Source organism: Scyliorhinus canicula, chromosome 13 (genome assembly GCF_902713615.1).
Source record: "Scyliorhinus canicula chromosome 13, sScyCan1.1, whole genome shotgun sequence".
NCBI classification, from domain to species: domain Eukaryota; kingdom Metazoa; phylum Chordata; class Chondrichthyes; order Carcharhiniformes; family Scyliorhinidae; genus Scyliorhinus; species Scyliorhinus canicula.
In genome coordinates, this window is record NC_052158.1 from 60,787,976 (window position 1) to 60,810,248 (window position 22,273).

The window sequence follows — 22,273 nt, forward strand, 5'->3', positions numbered from 1 at the left end:
TGTTGGTGAATCTGTGAGGGTGATGGGGCATGGTGGAGTGATGTTGGTGAATCTGTGAGGGTGATGGGGCATGGTGGAGTGATGTTGGTGAATCTGTGAGGGTGATGGGGCATGGTGGAGTGATGTTGGTGAATCTGTGAGGGTGATGGGGTGTGGGTGGAGTGGTGCTGGTGAACCTGTGAGAGGTGGAATGGTGTTGGTGAACCTGTCAGTGTGGGGGGGAGGGGGGGCGTAGTGGGGTGGTGTTGGTGAACCTGTGAGGGTGTTGGGAAGGGGTGCATGGTGGGGTGATGCTAGTGAACCTGTGAGCGTGGGGGGGTCACAGACACATGACAAGCTCCGAACCTAATGCTGCCTTTGCTCGATTGAACACAAGCCCAACGCATAGGGACGGCATGGTGGCGCAGTGGTTAGCACTGCTGCCTCTTGGCGCCGATGACCTGTGTTCGATCATGGCCCCAGGTCACTGTCCGTGTGGAATTTGTACATTCTCCCCGTGTCTGCGTGGGTCACAGCTCCACAACCCAAAGATGTGCAGGGTAGGTATATTGACCATGCTAAATTGCCCCTTAATTTGGAAAAAAATTCTAATGAAAAACACAAGCACAATGCATGCACAAGGCCTGCAGAGGTACAGGACAAAACATGTCCTGGGAAGGTCTGACACAGGCCGAAAAGCTAAATTGCAGATCAGTCCCAGAGAATCCTGGGGCTTCATGGTGACAGAATACAATTGATACTCAGTTAACATGCAACATACCTTCACACCAGTCAGCCTGAAACACACTCTGAAATTGTCACATTCAGCAGAACTTGAAAAATATGAATTCTGCAAAAGTATTGAATAAATGCCTCCAGTCAAATGTGTTGAATCAAAAGGTAATGGTGGGGAATATACATAGTGAAAACTGATGGCTTTTGACTGGCAGAAGCTGCATTCTGTGCCCACAGGACAGCCTACGTCTTGAGCTGAGTGCAGAGAAGGAAGAGATAGTTCAACGCCTTCAGCAAGAACGGGAAGACCTCGTCGCCCGCTTTGAGGAAGAGAAAGAGGAGCTTAATGAAGAAATTCTCAGTTTGCAAAAAGAGAGGGATGAGAGTCTGATCCAGGCAGAGAGCCAGAAACAGCAGGTAAAGAACAAGTTGGTTTCTTTAAAGATCCAAATGCAAACTTCAAGATACTCCATGGGATCATACAACAGAGGTATATAATACACAGTGCTCTGGGACACCACATAGAATTAAAGTGGTAGGACTTTAGGCCCCAACCATCTTCAGTTGTTTCACTAATGACCTCCCTTCCATAAGATCAGATGTGGAGATGTTCATTGATTATTGCACAATTTTTAGCACCATTCACGACTCCTCAGACACTGAAGCAGTGAAAATGCAGCAAGACCTGGAGAGTATTCAGGCTTGGGTTTGCAAGTGGCAATTAACATTCACACCACACAAGTGCCAGGCGATGACCATCTCCAATAAGAGAGAATCCGACTATCACCTCTTGACATTGAATGGCATTACCATCGCTGAATCCCCTATGGTCAACATCCTGGAGGTTACCATTGGCCAGAAACTGAACAGGACTAGCAATTTCAAATTTCAAGAGTAGGTCAGAGGCTAAGAACCCTGCAGCGAGGAACTCACCTGCTGACTCCCTAAAACTTATCCACCACCTGCAAAGCACAAGTCAGGAATGTGATGGAATACCACTCACTTGCTTGAAGTTTGGCATCATCCAGTGAAGCCCTCTTGATTGGCACCCCTTCCACAAACATTCACAAACATTTGCTCCCTCCACACTGATGCATAGTAGCAGCTGTGTGTACCATTTACAAGGTGCACTGCAGGAACTCACCAAGGCTCCTTAGGCAGCGCCTTCCAAACTCATGACCACTTCCATCTAGAAGGATAAAGGCAGCAGATACATGGGAACCACACCACCTGGAAGTACCCCTCCAAGTCGTTCAGCATCCTGACTTGGAAATATATCAGCCGTACATTCACTGTCGCTGGGCCAAAATCCTGAACTTCCCTCCCTAATAGCGCTGTGAGTGTAGCTACACCTCATGGACCGCAGCGATTCAAGAAGGCAGCTCACCACCATCTTCTCAAGGAGCAATCAGAGATGAGCAATAAATGTTGGCCTAGCCAGCAAAGCCCACGTCCCGTAAAAATGAATTTTTAAAAACTATTTTGCTCTAAAACAAGGTGCTCTAAGAATTGAAGTGATGGGGCACTCATTACATCGAGGATGACGCACACATTATAGAGGGTTAAAAGAGAAACGGTCACATTTTATGATCAGAATTAGGAAGGAATCACTCTGGCAGTTCTTGCTCATTTAATGACACTTGGCGACAGATTGACGTTGGCAGATTCCTGAGGGCTACCTTCGACCACCTCAGTAGGCCACTGAATGGAAGGAAGTGGGTCGAACTGGGACCTTCGAAGAACTGGACCTGCGCAAGCATTCCAGCAGATTTGTCTTCTGATAGGTGAAACATCCCATTGATAGTCGGCTATTAAATCCCACCTACTAATTTGCTGGTGGTTGGTAATTCAGCTCTGTAAACAAAGCAGCTCCATATGTGTGCTAGTGGTTATTGTTTAATTGAGCCCCACTACTGCACTTTAATTGAGCCCAGATGAGATGATTGTGAACCAAGTCTGCAGTTTCCATTGTAAATGTAACACTTTAATTCCAGCTTAACTTAATCGCCTGTCAGGTGATCATTCTTCCAGCTCTTGTGTGAATTGTTAATTTTTTGTGCTCTTGGCAGTGAACCTTAAACGTCCATTCTACAGTAAATTAAACACTTAATGTGGATCAGAGAACCACTCAGGAATACATTTTGTGAAAGTGTTTTCTTCGTTTATTCTTTAGAAAGAAGCTAGTTTGCTGTAATAGCACCACCCGGTACCGTTCCACAAAAGGTCCGAATGTTCCAGGTTTGACCTTTGGCCAGTGCTAAGCCAGCTGGAGAGTAGTGAGGATGTACAGGTGCTGTCAGTGTACCTTGGCCAGTGACAGGGAACGTGTGCCTGAGTTTCTGCTATTCATTACTGCACTTCAAGATGGAGAGGTTCAGCACTCGGGGTAGGAACTCTGGTCTAACAGTACAGCACAGAACAGGCCCTTCGGCCCTCGATGTTGTGCCGAGCATTGCCTGAAACCAAGATCAAACTATCCCACTCCCTGTCATTCTGGTGTGCTCCATGTGCCTATCCAATAACCACTAGTTTGGTGAGCAGACGACCAGCACTAATAGGAACAGGTTAGGAACTGGAAGTGGGAGAGTATGGGCAACAGATGAAACACAAAAGTCCAAACCCAAGATAGTGTAAACCAGAGAGCACTACTCAGTCTAAAGACTAGACTAGCAGAGAGTAAAAGTGGTGAAGGCTGATGCTTGAACCTACAATATGCTTTGAAGTTCCACATCTTCAAGTTGACACTGAGGAGCACTGATGAAAGAACATCTCATATGCATACACAGTTCCTGAGCAGAAGTTTCAAGCAAGACCCAGACCAACAGCCCAAGGTTTCAGCAGCAGAGTAGAAGTCAAGCATACGATCCATGAGAAAAGAGAGACACGTTTGGGGCAATTTTTGACACAGGATTAATATGATTATTGCTCTGTTTTGAGAATAGTCTGACCTGTTAATTTGGAATGTGATATATTTATATGCTATTCATTAACATTTTAAATGTACATACTTTAGTGGATGGGGAATTGATGTCTGTACAAAAGACTTAGCCAGGGGAATTTTGGCTCCCATTTTCGGCAAATTAGATTGGTGGCTGAAACAAAAAAAAATCCCTTGAGAGACCCAAAATGTGATTGACACCATTCTGATTGTCCCCATGCCCGCAAATGATGTAACAGAACTCCCAAAGTTTCACATTGGGATCTCCATTGGAATATACTTGTTTATCAGGCTTCTAAGCCTGATAATTTCACCCCCCCCCCCCACTTTCCTCCCCCTCCATTGCATAATATAGTCACACGGCAATGTGAATCACAACAGGTCTCTCACGGTGGGCACCATGCGAGCAGAACTAGCCAGAGATGTTCAGGTGAGTGCATTATTCAGGGAGAGGGTCACGCCTGGGCACTGCCCCCCTTGCACTGTAAAAGCCTACGTTGCCAGCGGGACAGGTTCAATCAGAGCATTACATCATGAGGCCCGCCCTTTTGTTTCGGTTGTGAGCTGAACAGTACGGCGGAGAAAGCAGTGGTTGGGGCCGGCAGCTGTAACGCGGTTTTCCCAACCACTGCGTCACTCTGAAAAAAATGGGAAAATTCCACATTTAGCCCATTAGATTCCACAAGATTCGCTCCACTGGCAGTGGTTCAGTGAAACAGAACTCTAGTCTTGGTAGAAGACTCAATCACAAACCCCTGGGAAGGAGGGGTGGTGGTGGGGGGGGGGGGGGGGGGGGGGGGGGGGGAGGGGGAGGGGGGTGTTGTCATTTGCATGGCTGGGGTGCATTATCAATGCTTGTACGGGATAATCAATTTTCCCTGCCATGTTCACTCTTGTAAGGCCAAATAGGATGCGTCCTTTCAGTCTGACATCCTCTCAGACTCTTCTGAAAGTCATTGATTCGAAGCGTACTCATTCACTTCCAGGATGGATGAATGTATGGATGGCTTTATTCATACATATTCATGTATCTGGAAAAATGCAAAGTATGTGCAGCCCTTAGACTCAGTTTAATCTCTGCTGCCCACCATAACACAATCCGCACCTTCAGTTAGGAGGAAAATAAATCAAAGGCAAGTCTAATGTGACTGATGATGGAATCACCATCTGATAACATTGTTGCAGTGATGAAGCTGCAGTTGTTTGGCAGGAGCTGTGTTGCTGTCCATCCATCAGTGCTGCAGGCAATGCCATGTGAAAAATGTGATCCGCCTGCTCAGTTACAAAAGCCCAATCATCCGTTTTCCTTTGTGATCCAATTCTCCATTCTCTTTCTTTGTCAGCCATCAGGCTGCTCTATGAATCCTGCTCCTTGTAACCAGCTGAGCAAATTTCTTTCTTTCAAAGGCTTTGTGTCTCAAGGAATCGGAGAAAAATATCCTGTCCGAAAAACTCGGTCACGTCCAACGTGAACTTGGCAATGCGAACATGGAGGTCGACCGGGTGAAACGAGAGTTACACAGTCGACAGGAGCAGGACAAGGTGACAATTAACTTAGCATTGATTTCAAGAGCATTGTTTTTCCCTTTTAAAACTGAGTTAATATTGATGCCAAGGCCAAATTGTGGAGAGATCTGCAAATGACATGTTAGGCAAGCTATATAATTTACATAAATAAATCCATGGTATGGAATGCAAATCGCACACAGAATAAAAGAGAATAAGCCAAGAACTGATCTTTTGTATCATCTCCTTTTGTTTAGAACACAATTAACAACATTAATGATGACCTAAGGACTTTTCGAGGTCAGTTTGAGGAAGCGGTGGCCACCCATGAGAGAGAGCTCAAAGGTTTCAATGAGCAGATTAAAGACTTGACACGTCAGAGAGAAGTGACCCTCAGGGAGGTGCGTTCAAAAATTACTTATTTACACTTCCCAAGAGTCAAAGCTGTGTCTAATTGAATGGACTCCTAGTGAGTTTGGTTTTCTCTTTATTACTGTGCTACATTGATACACATGGAATATCACATCACTCTGAAGTGAAAAGACTTTCATGGAAAGCTTACTCAGGGACCCGTAGTTTAGACCAAGAGGAAAGAGGTAGACTTATATATTCAGTATAAGCAAATAGTTGAAATGAAGACACTATGGCCTGGAATTTTGCTCACAAAAGAACACCACATGCGTGAAACCCCATTCAAAACATTTTAATCCTCTAAAATTCTTAATTTACTTAATTATAAAACAAACATTTGAATTCATTACCCCACATCAAAGAGAGCTAATTATTTAATTACCTATTTGAGCTGTCAATCAAACGGTATACTTTGGATCCCCGACTGAGATAATGATAGGTTATATGAAGCAGACAAACATAAATAATGATATAATGATAGCCATTGGGGTAGCGTCAATAAGCAGCTACTGTACCTGCTGCACCAATTTATTTTCACTCTCAGTGACATTGACAGGCTGTGTTTTTCTTCAAATTTTTAAAGGATTGGGGTTTAAACAACTTCACAACTTAAATTTCCTCAACTCTCACAAACACGGGCAGGCTTTTTTTATTTTCATAGGGTCGGGGATTAAATAACCTGACTGCTTGATGGTTCTACATACCTCATCCATCCTTTCTGAGTATTTTCATCTCCTCCCTAAATTCGCGACTCACACACTGCAGGATAACATCATCGCTAGAGTGCTACACAAAAGGAAGGAAAAACCTAACAATAGGTCGACTCACTAACAATGTTAAAATAGCTAGAATGAAACAGAAAGAGGCCTAGGACTCTCAGTAGGTTTGATTTTAAACATTCCCAACCAATACAGAGCAACAATCCACAAAGTCTGTTGGATTTTGAAATATATAGACAAGGCAGTAGACTATAAGTCAGGGGCGTTAAGGATCAAATTATGTAGATTGCCCCTTGCATACAGTATCAAGCTCTGATTGCCAAGAAATAACTGACATTCAATTGACTGGACGCAGTAAAGAGAAGAGCCATGAGGCACATCCATTGTGCCAGAGGGCTGCGTTATGATGTATTTCTGAGACTCTATATGTCTCTAGTCAGACCCCATTTGGAGTATTGTGAGCAGTTTTGGGCCCCATATCTAAGGAAGGATGTGCTGGCCTTGGAAAAGTTTCAGAGGAGGTTCACAAGAATGATCCATGGATTGAGGAGCTTGCCGTATAAGGAATGGTTGAGGACTCTGGGTCTGTACTCATTGGAATTCAGAAGGATGAGGGGGGATCTTATTGAAACTTACAGGATACTGCGAGGCCTGGATAGAGTGGGGAGGATGTTTCTACTTGTAGGAAAAACTAGGACCAGAGGACACAATCTCCGACTAAAGGGACAATCCTTCAAAACAGAGATGAGGAGGAATTTCTTCAGTCAGAGGGTGGTGAATTTGTGGAACTCTTTTCCGCAGAAGGCTGTGGAGGCTAAATCACTGAGTGTCTTTAAGACAGAGATAGATAGGTTCTTGATTAATAAGGGGATCAGGGGTTATGGGGAGAAGGCAGGAGAATGGGGATGAGAAACATATCAGCCACGATTGAACAAAGAGCAAAGAAGAAGAGCAAAGAAAAATTACAGCACAGGAACAGGTCCTTTGGCCCTCCAAGCCTGCGCTGATCCAGATCCTCTATCTAAAACTGTCGCCTATTTTTAAGGATCTGTATCCCTCTGCTCCCTGCCCATTCATGTATCTGTCTAGATGCATCTTAAATGACGCTATCATGCCCGCCTCTACCACCTCCGCGGCAATGCGTTCCAGGCACCCACCACCCTCTGCGTAAAGAACTTTCCACGCATATATCCCTTAAACTTTGCCCCTCCCACCTTGAACTCGTGACCCCTAGTAATTGAGTCCCCCACTCTGGGAAAAAGTTTCTTGCTATCCACCCTGTCTATACCTCTCATGATTTTGTAGACCTCAATGAGGTCCCCCCTCAACCTTCGTCTTTCTAATGAAAATAATCCTAATCTACTCAACCTCTCTTCATAGCTAGTGCCCTCCATACCAGGCAACATCCTGGTGAACCTCCTCTGCACCTTCTCCAAAGCATCCACATCCTTTTGGTAATGTGGCGACCAGAACTGTACACAGTATTCCAAATGTGGCCGTACCAAAGTCTTATACAACTGTAACATGACCTGCCAACCTTTATACTCAATAACCCTTCCCGATGAAGGAAAGCATGCCCTTTGCCTTCTTGACCACTCTATTGACCTGCGCAGCCACCTTCAAGGTACAATGGACCTGAACACCCAGATCTCTCTGTACATCAATTTTCCCCAGGGCTTTTTCATTTACCGAATAGTTCGCTCTTGAATTGGATCTTCCAAAATGCATCACATTGCATTTGCCCGGATGGAGCTCCATCTTCCATTTCTCCGCTCAACTCTCCAATCTATCTATATTCTGCTGTATTCTCTGACAGTCCCCTTCATTATCTGCTACTCCACCAATCTTAGTGTCATCTGCGAACTTGCTAATCAGACCACCTATACCTTCCTCCAGATCTTTTATGTATATCACAAACAACAGTGGTCCCAGCACGGATCCCTGTGGAACACCACTGGTCACAGTTCTCCATTTTGAGAAACTCCCTTCCACTACTACTTTCTGTCTCCTGTTGCCTAGCCAGTTCTTTATCCATCTAGCTAGTACACCCTGGACCCCATAATACTTCACTTTCTCCATCAGCCTACCATTAGGAACCTTACCAAATGTCTTACTGAAGTCCATGTATATGACATCTACAGCCCTTCCCTCATCAATCAACTTTGACACTTCCTCAAAGAATCCTATTAAGTTGGTCCCTTAACTGTTACAGTATGGCCCCTTCCCGAGTTGGACTATTTACATACTTCTCTAGAAAACCCTCCTGGATGCTCCTTACAAATTCTGCTCCATCTAGACCTCTGACCTTCCCTGCAGAAAACCATGTTGCCTATCACTGATAAGCCCATTTTCTTCCAAATGTGAATAGATCCTATCCCTCAGTATCTTCTCCAGCAGCTTCCCTACCACTGACGTCAGGCTCACCGGTCTATAATTACCTGGATTATCCCTGCTACCCTTCTTAAACAAGGGGACCACATTAGCAAATTCTCCAGTCCTCCGGTATCTCATCCGTGTTCAAGGATGCTGCAAAGATATCTGTTAAGGCCCCAGCTATTTCCTCTCTCACTTCCCTCAGCAACCTGGGATAGATCCCATCCAGACCTGGGGACTTGTGCACCTTAATGCCTTTTAGAATACCCAACACATCCTCCCTCCTTATGCCGACTTGACCTAGAGAAATCAACCATCTATCCCTAACCTCAACATCCGTCATATCCCTCTCCTCGGTGAATACCGATGCAAATATTCGTTAAGAATCTCACCCATTTTCTCTGACTCCATGCATAACTTTCCTCCTTTGTCGTGAGTGTACAAATCCTTTCTCTAGTTACCCTCTTGCTCCTTATATATGAATAAAAGGCTTTGGGATTTTCCTTAACCCTGTTTGCTAAGGATATTTCATGACCCCTTTTAGCCCTCTTGATTCCTCGTTTCAGATTGGTCCTATATTCCCGATATTCTTCCAAAACTTTGTCTGTCTTCAGTCGCCTAGACCTTATGCATGCTTCCTTTTTCCTCTCAGCTAGTCTCACAATTTCACCTGTCATTCATGGTTCCCTAATCTTGCCATTTCTATCCCTCACTTTCACAGGGACATGTCTGTCCTGAACTCTAATCAACCTCTCTTTAAAAGTCTCCCATATATCAAACATGGATTTACCTTCAAACAGCTGCTCCCAATCCACATTCCCCAGCTCCTGCCGAATTTTGGTATAGTTGGCCTTCCCCCAATTTAGCACTCTTCCTTTAGGGCCACTCTCGTCTTTGTCCATGTGTATTCTAAAACTTACGGAATTGTGATCACTATTCCCAAAGTACTCCCCGACTGAAACTTCAACCACCTAGCCGGGCTCATTCCCCAACACCAGGTCCAGTAAGGCCCCTTCCCAAGTTGGACTATTTACGTACTTCTCTCGAAAACCCTCCTGGATGCTCCTAACAAATTCTGCTCCATCTAGACCTCTGACACTAAGTGTATCCCAGTCAATGTTGGGAAAATTAAAGTCTCCTATCACCACCACCCTGTTGCTCCGACATCTTTCCATAATCTGTTTACATATTTGTACACCTATCTCACGCTCATTGTTGGGAGGTCTGTAGTACAGCCCCAACATTGTTCCCGCACACTTCCTATTTCTGAGCTCTGTCCATATCGCCTCACTGCTCGAGTCCTCCATAGTGCCCTCCTTCAGCACAGCTGTGATATCCTCTCTGTCCAGTAATGCAACTCCTCCACCCCTTTTACCACCCTCTCTATCCCGCCTGAAGCATCAATATCCTGTGATATTTAGTTGCCAATCATGTCCTTCCCTCAACCAAGTCTCAGTAATAGCAATAACATCATACTCCTGGGTATTAATCCAAGCCCTAAGTTCATCTGCCTTACCTACTATACTTTTTGCATTAAAACAAATGCACCTCAAACCACCAGTCCCTTTGCATTCATCATCTTCTCCCTGCCTACTCTTCCCCTTAGTCACGCTGACTTCATGATCTAGTTCCTTACAGGCTTTAGTTATTACCTCCTTAATGTCCACTAACCTCATTTGGTTCCCATCTCCCTGCCACCTTAGTTTAAACTCTCCCCAACAGCGTTAGCAAAAGCACGCCCATGGACATTGGTTCCAGTCTGGCCCAGGTTTAGACTGTCCAATTTGTAGTAGTCCCACCTCCCCCAGAACTGGTCCCAATGTCCCAAAAATCTGAACCCCTCCCTCCTGCACCCTCTCTCAAGCCACGCATTCATCCTGCCTATTCTTTCATTTCTACTCTGACCAGCGCCGGCCCTAGGGTTGCTGGCGCCCCGGGCAAGCTGAACTTCAGAGCCCTTCGGGGGGGGGGGGAGGGGAGGAGGGGCGGGGCCGGGGGAGGGGGGGGCGAGGGGGGGGGCCGAGGGGGGGGGCGCGAGGGGGGGGGGCGAGGGGGGGGGAACCGAGGGGAGGGGGCCGAGGGGGGGGCCGATGGGGGGGGGGGCGAGGCGAGGGGGGGGCGAGGAAGGGGGGGGCGAGGGGGAGGGCCCGGAGGGGGGGGGCAGCCGGAGGAGGGGGGAGGGTGGGGTGGAGGGGGGTGAGGGGGGGGGCCGAGGGGAGGGGCCGAGGGGAGGGGGGGGCGGCGAGGGGGGGACGCCGAGGGGGGGGGGGCGAGGGGGGGGTGAGGGGGGGGCCGGAGGGAGGGGGGGGCGCCGAGGGGGGGGGGGCGAGGGGGGGGGCCGGAGGGGAGGGTGGGGCGGAGGGGGCCGCCCTGGAGGAGGGCGGCCACCGCGCATGCGCTGGTTGGCACCGGCCCAACTGCGCATGCGCGGGACCCGAGTCTCTGGCGCCCCCTAGCACATGGCGCCCCGGGCGACTGCCCGAGTTGCCGGTACCTTGGGCCGGCCCTGACTCTGACTTCCACATGGCACTGGTAGCAATCCAGAGATTACTACCTCTGAGGTCCGACTTTTTAACTTGGCTCCTAACTCCCAAAATTCTGCTTGCAGGACTTCATCCCATTTTTTACCTATATCATTGGTACCTATATGCACCATGACAACTGGCTGTTCACCCTCCCCCTTCAGAATGTTCTGCAGCCGATCTGAGACGTCCCTGACCCGTGCACCTGGGAGGCAACATACCATTCGGGAGTCCTGTTTTCGTCCACAGAACCACCTATCTACTCCCCTTACAATTGAATCCCCTGCAGTCTTTTTCCTGCCCTCTGGATAGCAGAGCCATCCACGGTGACATGAACCTGGCTACTGCAGCCTTCCCCTGGTGAGCCATTTCCCCCAACAGTATCCAAAACGGTATACCTGTTTTGGAGGGAGATGACCGCAGGGGACACCTGCACTGCCCTCCTGCTTTTTCTCTGCCTTTTGGTCACCCATTCCCTTTCTCCCTCAGCAATCCTAATCTGTGGTGTGACCAATTCGCTAATCGTACTATCCACGACCTCCTCAGCATCGCGGATTCCCCAAAGTGAGTCCATCCACAGCTCCAGAGCCGTCATGCGGTCTAACAGGAGCTGCAGCTGGACACACTTCCCGCACATGAAGGAGCCAGGGATATCAGCCACATCCCTGAGCTCCCACGTTGAGGAAGAGGAATATAACACGGGTCTGAGATCTCCTGCCATTTTTAATCTTAAACTTAACTTAGTCCAATTATAATATCAAATAATAGATCAATGAAAAAGGAAAAAAAAAAAGAAAAATTGTTCCCAATTACACAATAATAAAAAAAATAGAAATAGAAAAACTTTACCTTATCAATACACCTCAGGGAAAAGAAAAACTACTTACCAGTCACCAGCCAATCACTTACCTGCTGGCTGTGACGTCATGGTTCAACTTCTTTCTACTTCTACCTGCCCTCGAGTCTCCCTCTTGATCTTTACTCGGCTGGGATCCTTACAGTGATTGGTTTTTTTGGTTAGAGGAGGAGTTAGGGAGGGAAATACTGAAGAAGTGTTTGGGGTTTAACTGTCACTTGACAACAGCTCCTCCGCCAACAACCTTCTGGATACAGTGACCGCAATGCACTTATGCAAATTTTCCCCGCAACAGCCAATCAGTGGCTCCGCTCTGCTGCCCGCTGCTGGATGCTTGCCTTCACTTGAACACGGAGTCTTGCTCAGGTACACCTTCTGGACACAGTGACCGCAATGACCTGATGCAATTTTTCCCCGCAACAGCCAATCAGCGGCTCTGCTCTGCTGTCGTCTGCTGGATGGTGGAGCAGACTCGATTGGCTGAGTGGCTTCTATGTCGTATGGCCTAAAAACTGGGGAACTTTGTGTTTTCAGCCTAGTGTTTTCAGCCTAGAATGGGGCATTTTGGAGGAGATCTTGTGTTAACAGAGTTAGGGGTACAGAAAATTGGACTCCAGTAGATCCTTAAGAAAGGTTATCATATTTTGGTTATCAGATATTTGATGAATGTATATTTGATCCCTAGCTAGTTGGCCCACTACTAAGATCTCCATTTTATTGATGTTCTTACAAACAGGTTAGAAGGGATAAACTGACTCCTCCCTTTGTCCCACTCCTGAGTTGGTTATGACAGATTTTGAAAGGGAGGTAATATTGCCAATTCAACATATATTTAACTGTGTACAGCTCAGTACAAGAAATAAGTCAGCCAAATTCTGCAACAAGTAAAAAGTTAGTTTTATTGATCAAGCTCATTCAGGTACTGATGCAGAAATTATTAACAAAAGGTTTAAAATGTATAAATATGTTCCTCATGCAAAAATAACATACACACAAACTCCGTAACACACCCAGCATGAAAAAAGTAAATAAATAAAACTCCACAGAGTATCAGACTTTAAAACTTGAGCAAACAACAATTGAAGTCAGAAAAAGGAAAAAGAAATTGTGGATGTCAGCAGCTTGTCTACAGCTGAAGGGTCACTTTCACAGTAGCTGCTGGTATTTGGGTTTATCCCCGGGGTAGTTGGTCTGCGGTCTTGGCTGGATGATTCTCTTTTCACTCTGACACAATGGTGTTGAATCAGAATTCTTTGGGAATTCTTGGTTTGCAGCAATGAGGTCTTCTGGTGTTTTTTCCAAATCATAAATTGTTCAGCTCTGATGAGAGATGTTTCAGAAGAAGATGAGATGGAGGTAAGGCTGTTGCCCCTTCTGTCCTTGAGGCAGCCTCTCTGACTGTTTGCACTAATCCGGTATAGTTTACACCCAAGAGTTGGGTCCTATGACCTCCTTCTGAGGATTCCACAGACTCTCTGCCTCCTTAAAGCAGCTTGTGCCCTTCACAAGTGCAACATATTAGCAACTGTAGTTTCCTTTGCTTAGCAAAAGTGTTTTTTTTTCAAAATATTTCATATGCCCAGCCGATGACATTATAAATTAATATTCTATAAAGCACATCTTCAGAACAATGTATATAAATGATCTGAAATCACAGTGACATATGCAAGAATGAGTGATTCACACTTTACTTGAGTGGGAAAGAAAGTCCCAAGAAGGTAGTTGCAAAAGACATAGCGGCATTAAGTTGACTTGTCACTCACCATGGGCGCGATTCTCCGCAACGGCCGCGCCGGCGTGAAACCCGGCCCCTCGCCCCCTATTCTCCCCCCCCCCCCCCCCCCGGGGTCTAGGAACGGCATTGCGTGGAACTCGGCCAATGGGCCTTGACGCTGGCGTCAAGGCGGCGCGCCGATAATGACACGGCCGGCGGCGCCTTAGTGACGTCAGCCGCGCATGCGCAGGTTGGCCGGCTCCAACCCACACATGCGCGGTTGCCGTCTTCCCCTCCGCTGCCCCGCAAGACGTGGCGGCTTGATCTTGCGGGGCGGCAGAGGGGAAAGAATGCGTCACTTAGAGACGCTGGCCCGACGATCGGTGGGCATCGATCACGGGCCAGTCTCCTCCCGAGCTCGATCCCCTCTCCGACCCCCACAGGCCCCAAACTTACCTTTCGCGCGTTGTTCATGCCGGCAGCGAACAGGTGTGGTTGCCGCTGGCGTGAACAGGTCGGGAACGTCAGGCCGCTCGGCCCATCCGGGCCGGAGAATCGCGGGTCGCCTTGAAAAACGGCGGCCCGGGATTCTCCGAGCGGCGTGTTGCAAAACGTGACACGTCATTTTGGGGGGGGTGGGAGAATCGCAGGGGGTGCCAGAGCGGCCTCCCACGATTCTCCCACCCGCCCTGGAGAGCCAAGAATCGCGCCCCATGTCTATAATTTTGAGGTAATAATGAACAAGCAAATTAGTATATTGTATTTGCTCAGTGGGCTGGACAGCTGGTTTGTGATGCAGAACAAGGCCAGCAGCGCGGGTTCAATTCTCGTACCAGCTTACCCGAACAGGCACCGGAATGTGGCGACTAGGGGCTTTTCACAGTAACTTCATACTTGTGACAATAAAAGATTATTATTATTCTATTACACAATGTATTAAGTTAAATGCCAGAGTTCATTTTTGCCTCTTGTGCATCCTCTATTTTTACTGCTCCACCAAGCACCCTTGTCTTCAGCTGCCTATACTCTAAGGCCTCGCTAAACCTCATCATTTTTTTTTATCCCGCTCTCTTCCTTTAAGATGCTTCTTAAACCTACCTCTTTGACCTGTCTTAATATTTTCTTATGTGGCTCTCTGTCAAATTTTCTTTTGTAACATTTTATAACATTCGTTAAAGCATCGACTCTCACAAACGTCTACAGATGTGCTATAAAGAGCATCCTATCCGGCTGTATTACAGCTTGGTATGGCAACTGCTCGGCCCAAGATCGCAAGAAACTACAGAGTGTGATGAACTCAGTCCAACGCATCACACAAGCTTGCCATCCTCCCATTGATTCTGTATACACCTGCCTCATAAAGGCAGACCTCATTGTCAGAGCACACCCAGGCTTTGCCCTCTTCCAGACCCTTCCATCAGGCAGAAGGTACAGAAGTCTGAAGACGCGCACATCCAGACATAGGAACAGCTTCTTCCCACAGTTACTGGACTCCTCAACGACTCTCCCTTGGACTGATCTGTTCCCTGTAAGAACACTATTCACGGCGCCCTATGCTGCTCTTGTTTGGCCTTGTTCCGCACTGTGACCAATCACTATTTGTTGATGCACCACTGTCAATGTACTCTGTCGATTATTCTTTTGTCCACTACGTACATACTGTGTACGTTCCCTTGGCCGCAGAAAAATACTTTTCATTGTACTTCGGTACATGTGACAATAAATACCAATCAATCAATCAATAAATGCCTTGGGATGTTTTACCGTGTAAAAGTAGCCACTACATAAATGCTAATAGTTGCTAGAATGCTCCAAGGCGCCATAATCAGGTTCCGCCTAAAGTACTAGATATACCATGACATGAAGGTGACATCCAAGCCCCAGAGACACTGTAGAAAACAGTCACAAGGCTGACCATAATGGCTGGTACAAAAGGGCATGTGGAGTAATATGATCAGTGGAGACTCTTCAGCTTCAGATTGGACCATACAGAAACAAGTAACAAACAATAAAATTCTAAACCATACTTTCAGATGCACCAGGATGGTGAGGCTGGATCAATGTAGTGTGAAAGCTAAATTTGGGACTAACCTGAAAGATGTTCTTTGATTCTGAAAATGCTCTTGCAATTTCTGAAAGAATTGCAATGCTCCCATCCACAGATGATAGTGTATTGTTGACGGATTCTCTTAGAACTGTGAATATTTAACTTGTCAATAGAGAACATTAAAATAAGAGCAGTAGGAGGCCATTTAAATTTTTGAGCCAGCTCCACCATGTGGCTTTAACTCAGTTTTACTCTGCCTCCCTCCCACCATGTCACTTGCAGACTAGAAATCTGTCGAACTCAGTCATAAATATATTCAACCTCCAATGATCTCTGGAGAAGAGAATTTCAAAAGTTAATGACTCCCTGTGATAATAAATTCCTTCTCAACTCCTACTTGGACACCCCTTAGATTTTAACTGTGCGCCCCCCGCCCTCCCCCATTCTAGATTGCCCGCCAAGGTGAAATATCCTCATAACGTAAACCATGTTAAGCTCCCTCAGTCTTCCCTTTTTCAATAAGATCACCTGAGACAACAGTTTCATTCCATAGGTCGAGTGAACCTTCCCTGAACTCCCTCCAGTGAAACGTTGGGGGGATTTTCCGGCCATTCCCGCAAGCGGGACCTTCTGGTCCTGCCGTCAGCAAACTTCCGCTGCAGGCTTCCCGGCAGTGGGGGATGGATTCAATGGGAAATCCCATTGACAGCAGCAGAACCAGAAGATCCCGCCGCTGCCAAATATCACGCTGCCTCCCACCGCCAAGAAACACGCTGCGAGGGGCGTGGAAAATCTCCCCCCTATATCTCTTCTTAAGAAGGACCAAAGCTGTACACAGTACTCAAGGTTTAATCTCACCAATGCTTTGTAAGCAGACTTTCCTACTTTTATACTCCACCTCCCTTATGATGCACTATCAATTACGACGAGACGCGAGTAGAATGTAATTGAGGCTTTATTACACAGAGATGTGTGGCCCCCTACAGCAGCTGACAAAATGGCTGCTGTTCGGAGAGCACACACACTTATACTCAGCCTACTGGGCGGAGCCAGCAGGCAGGGATCTACCCCGGTACCTGTAGTACAGGGGGCTTACCGTAAAACCCATATATATAATATAATACAACAGTGGTGACGACCACACCTTGGAATAAAGGCTAACATTCCATTTTCCCTCCTAGTTACTTTCTGAGCCAACACATCAACGTTTTGTGCTTTGTGTGCAAGGACACTCAAATCCCTCTGTACTGCAGCATTCTGCACTCTCTCTCCATTGATATAATGGGCGGGTTCTCCAGCCTCCCAGCTGCTTGTTCCTGGGCAGCGGGTGGCGGCTCCCCACTTGCTGGCAGTGGGATTTTCTGCTCCTACCGCTATCAATGGAAATTCCCATTGAAACCATTCCATGCCGCTGGGAAACCCGCGGCAGGCAGGGCGGTGCTACCAGAGAATTCCAGACAATATGCTGCTTTTCTGTGCTTCCCACCAAAGCGGACAACCTCACATTTTTCCACATTGTATTCCATCTGCCAAACTTATGAAAAATGAAAATCGCTTATTGTCACGAGGAGGCTTCAAACGAAGTTACTGTGAAAAGCCCCTAGTCGCCACATTCCGGCGCCTGTTCGGGAAGGCTGTTACGGGAATCGAACCGCGCTGCTGGCCTGCTTGGTCTGCTTTCAAAGCCAGCGATTTAGCCCTGTGCTAAACAGCCATATGTCCGCTCCCCTACCTTTCCTGGCTTTTTGTGTCCTCCCTACTTGCTTTCCTACCTTTGTATTTTTTGTCATTTGATCAATGAACTAACCAATGGAACATTGTGATGGGTGACCCCAAGATTGGAAGATAAAATTAACATTTATGCAGTCGCTCAGTTGAAGTGTAGCTTTGGAACTTGCAGTTTTTAGGACAAAAAACGTTGACCTTTTACACCTGTAAGTATACCTCTGAGGCGATGTGATTGATACCTTTAAAATAATAATGGGACCAGGTTCTGTTTACATGACTAGTTATTTGACTGGGAGCAATAGTATACCAGAAGTTAAACATCAGGAATTTTGTCCTTTTGTCAAGACACTGACCTCGATAATAAGTTGCCAGTAATTGTGATGAGTGTGCATTTGCTGTAAATAGAACTAGATAAGTTTGTGTCAGTTGCAGAAAACTTGAGTTATGGAAGCTATGGTGCTTGACCGGGATAGTGGTAGCATTCAGTATAGTCTCCTGAAACTTGCTTGATCACCTCTGGGGTCAGAGGAGAATTTCCAAGAGATTTTTGTCTGAACTGACTTAATGACTTATCTGTCTTTTACCTTGCTTGGGAGCTGGCATGGCTATGTTAAGGGAACAGGGAGGATTTTAAACTGGGATAAGAGAGGCTTAATGGTTTAAACAGGGTCGCACTATGTGGAATGGTTTGAAAAACTAGCTGATCTTTTCCTGTCTTTTTCCTTATGTTGCTATGTACTACCTCTCTTACCCACTGTGAAAAGTCGGTGCCAAGGCAAGGCGGTACTTCCTCACCCCCAAGATTACAAATCCTCACCCCCAGCCTAAAGCAGTGTTTTTGCAAGAATATCATTAATACCTGCCCCTAACCGGCTGAGTATGCACCCACTTTTCCTATTGGTGGGTCCAGTAGTAACTCAGTACAATGTTGTCTCTAAACCCTCAAAAGGCACAGTTTGCAGCCACTCATCACAGCTCAATGAATCCTTTCAACTTTGATATATGGTAGTATTTAGCCAATGGGAAAAAGATTCATGATAATAGTTGCATAGTTGTGTGCACCCTTGTACAAGAACATAGCTCACTGATCACACAACTTTCTTATTGACCCTTGTAACCACGACACAATGGACAAAATGCCCTCCACGGTACTCTCAATTTCTATGATTCCATTTAATAATTGATGAAGCTTAAAAAGGGATTTGCACCTCTTCTGAAGTCCAGACCTGACATCTCCCAGTTAACCGGAAGAGAAGAAAGAGAAATACAGCACAGAACAGGCCCTTCGGCCCACGATGTTGTGCCAAACTTTTATCCTAGGTTAATCATAGAATTTTGGACACTAAGGGCAATTTATCATGGCCAATCCACCCAACCTGCACATCTTTGGACTGTGGGAGGAAACCGGAGTACCCGGAGGAAACCCACGCACACACAGGGAGGATGTGCAGACTCCACACAGACAGTGACCCAAGTCGAAATCGAACCTGGGACCCTGGAGCTGTGAAGCAATTGTGCTATCCACAATGCTACCGTGCTGCCCTTAAGAAAAGGAAGGAGCAATAGAAAGCTAGGGTACTATTCTGTAAGCTCATCCATGCTCAGAGACCTAATTGAAGTCTTGAGAATTCTAAAGCACTTGGCATTGGCAACCTTCCAAGGTGCATTCATGAAACCCTGAAGTTAAGGTCCACCCACTTGACGAGAGCTCTGGGTGAAAGTTACCTGAGCACATCTGATTTTGCTGCAGGCACAACCAAATCAATGATCGAAACCTCAAAATAAGCTCTACCCTCTTCGGGGTTTGAAAGGACAGAATTCTCCCAATCCCATCCTCGCCCTTTCAGGCCAACTTGTCACAGATGCATTTAGCACCACAGGGCTGCACTTGAGACCTGGAGGAACTATCAATGGGACAATATAAAAAGACAGAACTCCAAACTGGGAAGCACTTCCAGGAGCACTCAGTGACTCTGCAGATGCTGCTGCTCAGGAAAGGGTTAAAATGGTTGGCATGGAATGAAAAGAAAAACAAATCCGTTAAACCATGACCAATTATTTTTGTTGGCAGTTTCACCAGCCTCCAAAACTGATGTATGGACCACACAGATGACTGATTTCTCACTGGTGATCACATTTGAATGTGTGCGCCCCCTTATAGACTAAATGCTCAAGTTAATCCTTTGTTTACTCTTTATTAGTTTATTATATGGGAACCTGGTCAAGTAAAATATTCCTATTTCCACCCAGAAAACCAAATCTGCTTGGCGCCAGCCAAGACCCAGCTTATCTCAGAGGGAACAATAAAGTTTTTATAGCCGGTTTCACACTGGGAATAATCTGAGAGCATAGTATTTATTTTATAAATGTGGAAAACTGCTTGCAGCTGCTACAGAAATGTCTCTTTGAGTTGTCAAGCTATTGTAACAACTGAGGGGATGTATATTTGTTGACTTGGAAACTTGAGGCTTGTACAGAAATGGAAAGCATGTTCAAATGAAATGAAATGGCATGCTTTTGGCTTCGTTATCACCTCCTGAGGACAAATGCAGGGACCTTACTATTACAATTATTGATCTGCTATTTCCCAGGCAAATTTCAGGACAATTCATGGCCCTTTGCTGTTCAAAGCTATTCCCTGTTGCTGCACATTATCACACTCCATACTTCAGAAGTCCCATTGGCTCCCATATTGTCATCGCTCCGCCATTTGTGGTCATGACTTCCGTTGCCTAGATCCTAAGCTCGGGAATTTCTTCCCCAAACCTTTTCACCCCTCTATCCCTCTCTACTTTAAAACCTGCTCCTTTGACTAAGTTTTTGTCCACTTGTTCTCATATCTCATTCTGTAGCTCAGTGTCAAAAGCTGTATGATGTTCTGTTCTGAAGATTCTTGAGAGGTTTTATTATGTCAAAGGTGCCATGTACAAATGAAATGCGGTCTTGATTTTTGAAATCCCTCCAACCTTTTTTTGGGCTGTACGCACTAGCCCGCACTGGTGTTTTCCTGAGGTAAGTTGTGCCTTTTTCGTTGAGCTCAGCCCTATATCAATCCTTTCAGCCATTGTGTCCTATCCTCTGAAACTTTTCCAAATCATCCCCTCTTTGCTTCTCCCCTTGCCCTCCGAAGCTTCCTCGAAGAGACAGATTCCTACCTCTTCGACTGTGGATGTGGCAAATGTTGTCTTCCAACTTTTGTTCATAAACAGATGGAGGAGTTAAAGACACAACTTCGCATGGTAGAGGACGCTCGAGATGGAATTCGCCGAGACCTCATCGAGACTCACAGGAAGGTCCGGGAGAATGAGGAAGCTCAGGAGGTGCAACGAAAAGAGAACTTAGAGCTCAAGCGAATCCTGAATGACGAAGTCCGAGAAAAAGAAGCCATCCAGAAATCCAATGAGGAGCTAAGGAATAACATCAAAAAGATTGAGAGTGAAAGAATCAGGTATTACACATCCAGGACTGGCAGTCAGGAATGGGCTCGCAATATACAAGACCCACCCTGCTCCTTGCAAATCCACAAACTCAAAATTACCACACATTCACAATCTTTACACACAAAGCAGCTAAAGCTGTACCTTAAACACACACACAGGGTTTTCCAGTCTCCCCTAGCATGTTTTCCAGCTGTGGAGGCGCCTCGTCATTGGCCGCCAGCAGGATCTCCCAGTCCTGCCGATATTTGCACCGTTTTCCATGGCTCACCCATCCCGCCACCAGGGAATGCGCCATGGAGGGTCACCTTCAACGGCACCAGAAGATCCCGCAGGCGGGAATGGCCAGAAAGGCCCGCCCACACAGACAAAACTACACTAAACATACACTGTCAAAACTGTATCAAAAAACCATTGGCATCAAACCCAGCCAAAACTGTGGCTTAAACACACACACAATCAAAATTGTAGCAAAAATCCATAGGCAATGAATCCTTCCCAATACTATACCCTGCACACTCCCAAACCTTGTAGCTAGACGATCAGCCGCTCTGCCCTAATTGTTACTGTATTTGAATCTATATATTTATCATGTTTCTGACTGTAAGGATTGACTTAAGTATCTATGTCGCCAGCTTAAAGAGGACAAATGAGGAGAGGGAGCAGAAGATCAACATCCTGGAAGAAGCCAAAACCTCCGTCCAGAATGAGGCAGGAGAACTGCGCTCAAACCTCCGGGATGTTGAAAAGTCAAGACTGGAGGCCCGAAGAGAATTGCAGGAACTTCGACGACAGGTGAGTAAAGGAGGCTTGGGAGAGGCCGGTTGATGCTAACCTCAATCCCCAGTGATCATTGGGACTATATCGGCTGTTCCTTCAGTGTCGCTGGGTCAAAATCCTGGAATTCCCTCCTTAATAGCACTGTTGGTGTACCTACACCCAAATGGACTGCAGCGTCTCAAGGCAGTGACTCACCACCAACTTTTCAAGGGCAATTAGAGATGGGCAATAAATGCTGGCACAGCCAGCGACGCCCACATCTCATGAATGAATAAGTGAAACAAAAATGGATCAAAACCCCTCCCACACCTTTTCAAATGCCTGGTATAATAATCAGCGGTTAGAAGATGTTGTTTTGCTCTGTTAATTTAAGTGGATTTGATTTATTTGACCCTTTTTGAACATGTGTTAGGCAGTGTGCAGTCTTCAGGTATGTCTCGCCTTTCCTCCTTTTCAGAACTTTCTTTAAAAATTAGCTGAATAAATCTCAGGAGCTGCGGTTATAGGGATAGGTACAAAGTTCCCCAG

The 22,273-nt window shown here is 46.3% G+C and overlaps 1 protein-coding gene across 1 annotated transcript in view; it reads left to right on the forward strand.

Moving 5' to 3' along the window:
- Positions 1 to 22,273, forward strand: part of crocc2 (ciliary rootlet coiled-coil, rootletin family member 2) — a 328,062-nt gene that overhangs the window by 204,289 nt on the left and 101,500 nt on the right. Inside the window, exons 21-25 of the mRNA XM_038817133.1 lie at positions 952 to 1,131; positions 5,060 to 5,194; positions 5,416 to 5,559; positions 20,738 to 20,976; positions 21,601 to 21,760. Of these exons, the coding sequence (XP_038673061.1) occupies positions 952 to 1,131; positions 5,060 to 5,194; positions 5,416 to 5,559; positions 20,738 to 20,976; positions 21,601 to 21,760 (858 nt within the window). The remainder of the gene's footprint in view (positions 1 to 951; positions 1,132 to 5,059; positions 5,195 to 5,415; positions 5,560 to 20,737; positions 20,977 to 21,600; positions 21,761 to 22,273) is intronic.